The sequence below is a fragment of the Cyprinodon tularosa genome, unplaced genomic scaffold, assembly GCF_016077235.1.
Source record: "Cyprinodon tularosa strain WSP-4 unplaced genomic scaffold, ASM1607723v1 ctg511, whole genome shotgun sequence".
NCBI classification, from domain to species: domain Eukaryota; kingdom Metazoa; phylum Chordata; class Actinopteri; order Cyprinodontiformes; family Cyprinodontidae; genus Cyprinodon; species Cyprinodon tularosa.
The window spans coordinates 33,554-39,023 of record NW_024039243.1 but is presented as its reverse complement, the minus strand read 5'-3'; the positions used below and the strand labels follow the sequence as shown (position 1 = coordinate 39,023).

The window sequence follows — 5,470 nt, the reverse complement described above, 5'->3', positions numbered from 1 at the left end:
CTTTGGCACTGGGATGATGGAGGCAGACTTGAAGCATGCTGGCACTGTGGCTTGCTCCAGCGAGGTGTTAAAAATGTCCGTGAGGACACCAGCTAGCTGACCTGCACACTCCTTGAGCACCCGCCCAGGTATGTTGTCGGGACCTGGGGCCTTCCGCGGGTTGACCCTCCTCAGAGTCTTCCACACGTCGGCTGTGTCAAGGCAGAGAACCTCCTCTTCCTGATGTGGGACAGCCTTCACTGCTGGAGTGCGATTTAGTGCCTCAAACCTCCCAAAGAAGTTATTTAGTCCGTTTAGGAAGTCAGCATCAACTTCATCCACCGGGGCAGGGGGCGTGTTGTAGTCTGTGATCGCCCGTATGCCTTGCCACATGCTCCTGGTGTTGTTGGCGTCGTGGAACAGATGCTGGATTTTCTGGTTATGGTTCCGCTTTGCTAACCTGATGGCACGGTTCAGGGTGGCTCTAGCTGTCCTCAGTGCCTCCTTGTCACCAGACTTGAAGGCTGAGTTCCGTGCTTTTAGCGCGTGGCGGACCTCCTCAGTCATCCAGGGCCGTTGGTTGGCTCGGGTGGTGATGGTCTTTGTTGTGCTGACGTCCTCGATGCAGTGGTTGATGTAGGCTGAAACAGTCATGGCGTACTCATCAACATTGATCTTGTTGTCATATGTTGCTGCTGATTTGAACATGTCCCATTCAGAGCATTCAAAGCAGTCCTGGAGTGCATCCATGGCCCCCTCCGTCCAGACCCTCACCTGCTTCACTGTAGGTTTTGCTCTGATCAGCAGGGGTCTGTATGCAGGAATTAGCATCACAGAAAGGTGGTCTGAGGAGCCGATGTGGGGGCGGGGGGCTGCTCTGAATGCGTCTTTTATGTTTGTATAAACTAAGTCCAGAGTGTTCTCTCCACGAGTAGCAAAATCCACGTGTTGATAAAAATGAGGGAGAACAGTTTTCATATTCGCCTGATTAAAATCTCCAGCAATGATGAAAACGCCCTCTGTGTGTGTAGATTGCAGCTCAGAGACAGTCCGATAGAGAACACTCATGGCCTCCTTTGTATCAGCGCTGGGGGGGACATACACCGCTGTGATGGTAACAACAGTGAACTCTCTGGGCAGGTAAAAGGGTCTGCAGCTAACAGTCAGAAGCTCTATGTCCGGAGAGCAAAAACTTGTGACTATTCTAGCATTTTTACACCAGTTGTTATTGATGTAAACACAGAGTCCGCCTCCTCGGCTCTTACCGCTGAGTTCTTTGTTTCTGTCGGCGCGGAAAGTAGCTAGCCCCTCCAGGCTAATGCGTTGTCCGGGGTTGATGATGTGAGCCACGTCTCTGTCAGAATGAGAGCGCAACAGTCCCTAAACTCCCTCTTTGCTGAGAGCTCGGGTTGAAGATGGTCAGTTTTGTTATCCAGTGAACGTACGTTGGAGAGCAGGATGGATGGAAGCGATGGTCTGTGGGGGTTAGCCTTTAGCTTGGCTGCTAAACCTCCGCGACAGCCGCGTTTCCTCGGCCGGCTGCACCGCTTTCGCTTGGCTCTCCTCCAGCGTGAGCCGCTCGACGGGTCCGCTGCATCGCAGGCCTCCGGGGCTTGATCCCGGAGCACTCCGGAGTCACGTAAACAGTCGAGCGTAGTGGTGGTTACAAGTCCAAATACACTGCATGATCGTAACTCCAGCAGGCGCTGGCGGTCCAGTGATGATCTGCTAGGTAGATAAGCAGTTTGCAGCGGGTTTGGCGGTATATTTTTATGAAAATCTCCGCAAGTTGGTCGGAGCTGTATGCCAGCCGCTGCCGCCAGGGGCGCCGCCATTTTGAAAGCCAATTTTGAATTGCCAATAAAGCAAAAAAAAAACAAAAAAACATCATAGACGCGAGCTGTTCTCGCGAGTCCTTCCGTATAACAATGACCTCGTATGTGATTGGAGGAGCCTGACGAGCCTTCGACTGCTTGTCCAATCACGTGTGAGCTTATGGGCAAGCAGACATGTTTGTCAGAAGAACTTTATCTCCAGTCCCTTTGATTGGATTTTGCTGGTACATGATCAATGGCTGGACGACGTCTCGCGTTCAACTCGCCTTCAACTCCTCTTGGACGCGATCCACAACTTTCAGCCAGTCCGCAGACTGACGAGAAGAAACTGCTGATCGCTGTCAGTGGACTGACGAACTCAAAGAAGAGAAGCTAGCGGTAAATATATGTTCGATTACTGCTCGCTAAGCTAAAAGCAGCCTAGCTAGCTATGCTAAAAGCAGCCTAGCCTAAAGCTACGGCTAATAGTAGCCTTGCAAGAACAAGCTTTATTAAAGTGTATTTTTTGTGATTCACAGGAAGCAGTAGGCCGTCTTCACAACTCGGAGACAAATTGCAGGCGCTATGAACAGGAGCAAGGGTAAGATTTAAAGAATATGCTTTCATTCTGCGGTAAAAGCAAATAGATACGGATAGATACCGATCATAACTGTACATTTTGTTTTCACAGACTAATCTCGCCTCATAATGAGGCGGTGACCTCCTATTATTCATACCACTCTCATTTAATTGTTTTCCAGCTGCCTGTAAGATGTATTATGAGACGGTACGCAGGAGCTTCAGATATACGCAGCCAGAGAACACGTTGCGTGCGGAAGCTACCAAGCATTCAGCTCGGAGTCAAGCTAGAGGAAAGAGGTCAAGACTTTATTTGGTGACTATTTTTCAGGTGCATTGATAGATGTGTTGTGTCCATACGCAGTGCATCCCATCGCATAGTGCTGATTCATTTTTTTTTTTTTTACAGCTGCTGGAATCGAGGGAGAGTGTGCTAGCTGATGAGGAAGTGGAACTCTGGAAGTCCGCCACCGTCAACCTCATGTCTGACGAAGAAGATGGCGTCGTTGGCGCATGGATTGTACGGCCGCCGTCATTTCGTAGGCCGGATCTCTCTGAACTCTGTGATAAGCTGCAGTCCCGGTTAGAGGCGACGCCGAAGTACAGAGCCACGCACAGTAGGCGTCTGCACATCGGACCTGCCTTGGAGAGAATGTTGCCAGTTACCTCCAACCCCGAGGAGGCAAACGGACAGTTGACGGAGTTATAATTTTTGGATACGCATGTGTGGGCAGATCCTCGCGTTGTATATAGTTGTGTTTGTTTTAATAAAGCTCTTTCTTTGCATAAACATCTTCCTGGCAAATGTTCATTTCCTGTATAAATTCATTCATGTCCTTGATGTTAGCCTAATAATAGTGTAGTAGTGTAGGATAACATAAATATACAGCATATGAATAAATAAATATATGAATAAATAAATATATATATATATATATATATATATATATATATATATATATATATATATATATATATATATATATATATATATATATATATATATATATATATATATATTTATATATATATATATATATACCGTAAATTCTCTAATATAGGCCCGGGCCTTTATTTCACTCAAGTGCATCGCGGTCCAGGCCTTTATTGGATAGAGGCCAGTATTAGAGACAGGCCTCTATTGCTATTTGAGCAAAACAGACTACCAGTGGAATGAATAAAAATGAGATTTTGTGTCTATTTGAACCTATAAAACACTAGGTTCATTTATTGAAAAAGTACAGTTACCATGTCTCGCTTGGTTTGAAGTAAAAAAAATATATGAAAATCCTCCAATTCTGTTTAATTCTCCTCCTCAGTTTCCTCCTCCTCTTCATCTCTCCCTTTAATCTCCTCATCACTCGCGCTGCTCCTCCTGTTCTGCTGCGTGTCTGTTCTCTTCCTCGCGCAGACGGGCAGCAGCAGGGCTTGTCGTCCAGCTGCGCAGGGCTGTGGTACTTGTATGTTACTTACTACCACAAGTATAATGTTGAGGTATGCCCAGAAAAAACGTTTATAGCCCCGGCCTGTATTAGAGACCGGCCATTATTTACCTCCTCTGACAGCGAGACCGGCCATTATTAGAGACCCGGCCGCTATTGGAATACAGGCCAATATTAGAGAATTTACGGTATATGAATGAATAAATATATGAATGAATAAATATATATAAATATATATATGTAAATTTATATGTAAATATATATATATGCCAACCAATCACGAGCGACTTTACTTGTTTAAAAAGAAGTGGTTCCGTCCAATACTCAGTAAGAAAATTAAAGCCTGGCGTGGCCACGTGTGGCCAGCATTCATATGCTAATTAGGGCCATTAGTACAGCTGATTGCTCTCCCCATACGTCAGAGTCTGTTTCCGACAATTTGTGGCACGACAAACGGCGACAAGCGCGGGTTGCAAATTGTCGTTAACTGACGAAAATCAGGGAGATCTGCGGGAGTTTACGGGGACGAAAATCTCACTTTTCATGCAGTGAGATATCGAGTTTTCATTGGACAGTCTTCCATGATACCTCACTATCCAACACTGCATCTTAGGCACCTTTACAGCTAACTGGCGGGGTGACTTTAAATGTTACCTTGCTGATATAAAACATATCTGCCCCCTGTTTTACTTTTAGAAATTCTAGGAACCAATAGTAAACCTGCAGATTGAAAGCAAAGTGCTCTGTTAGGAAAATAAGGAACAATCAGATCTCTGATAAGGCTTTATATGTGAGAAGGAGGATTTTAAATTCTATTCTGGATCTATGAGGAAGCCAATGAAAAGAGGCTAGGATAGGAGAGATATGATCTCTCTTTTTATTTTTCATCAGAACTCTGGCTGCAGACATGTCTTGGACACACGTGTGAAGAGAGGGGCGGCGCTCTCCACTGACCACTACCTGGTGGTGAGTTGGCTCCGATGTCAGGGGAGGATGTTGGTCAGACATGGTATGCCCAAACGTATTGTGAGGGTCTGGAAAGGAGGGTCCGTCGGATAGTCAGATCTCGGATTCAGGAGGAGCAGAGTGGTTTTTGTCCTGGCCGTGGAACACTGGATCAGCTCTACACCCTCAGCAGGATTCTGGAGGGTGCATGGGAGTTTACCCAACCAGTGTACATGTGTTTTGTGGATCTGGAGAAGGCATTCGACCATGTCCCTCGGGGGGTCCAGTGGGGGGTAATCCAGGAGTATGGAGCACCGGGCCCTTTATTAAGTGCTGTTAGGTCTCTGGACGACCAATGTCAGAGCCTGGTCTGCATTGCCGGCAGTAAGTCGGAATCCTTTCCGGTGAGGGTTGGACTCCACCAAGGTTGCCCTTTGTCACCGATTCTGTTCATAACTTTTATGGGCAGAATTTGTAGATGCAGCCAAGGTGTTTAGGGGATCTGTTTTGGTTGCCTTCGGATTCCATCTCTGTTATATGCAGATGATGTGGTTCTATTGGCTTCATCAGGGCGTGATCTACAGCTCTCACTGGAGCGGTTTGCAGCCGAGTGCGAAGCGGCCGGGATGAGGATCAGTGCCTCCAAATCCAAGACCATGGTCTTCAGCCGGAAAAGGGTAGAGTACTTTCTACGGGTTGGGGAGGATGTAC

At 46.8% G+C, this 5,470-nt stretch overlaps 1 protein-coding gene across 3 annotated transcripts; it reads left to right on the top strand.

Moving 5' to 3' along the window:
* Window positions 1-2,342: 2,342 nt before the first annotated feature.
* Window positions 2,343-3,162, top strand: LOC119795468 (uncharacterized protein C14orf93-like). Of its 3 annotated transcripts, none has more exons than XR_005282332.1 (3): window positions 2,343-2,394; window positions 2,555-2,672; window positions 2,782-3,162. XR_005282332.1 is itself a non-coding variant. In XM_038303497.1 (3 exons), the coding sequence occupies exons 1-3, from the start codon at window positions 2,379-2,381 to the stop codon at window positions 3,079-3,081; spliced, it is 450 nt and encodes a 149-aa protein (XP_038159425.1). In that variant the 5' UTR covers window positions 2,349-2,378; the 3' UTR covers window positions 3,082-3,162. The 3 variants fall into 3 exon arrangements, 2 of the variants coding, with proteins under 2 accessions (XP_038159425.1, XP_038159424.1); XM_038303497.1 differs by having other exon boundaries at window positions 2,349-2,394; window positions 2,555-2,688; XM_038303496.1 differs by having other exon boundaries at window positions 2,349-2,394; window positions 2,555-2,703.
* Window positions 3,163-5,470: the final 2,308 nt, after the last annotated feature.

What these genes read in the sequence shown, in the direction of transcription:
- LOC119795468 (XM_038303496.1), top strand. An exon ending in ATTTGGTGACTATTTTTCAG is followed by an intron (nt 2,704 to 2,781) that starts GTGCATTGATAG and finishes TTTTTTTTACAG; the next exon opens with CTGCTGGAATCGAGGGAGAG.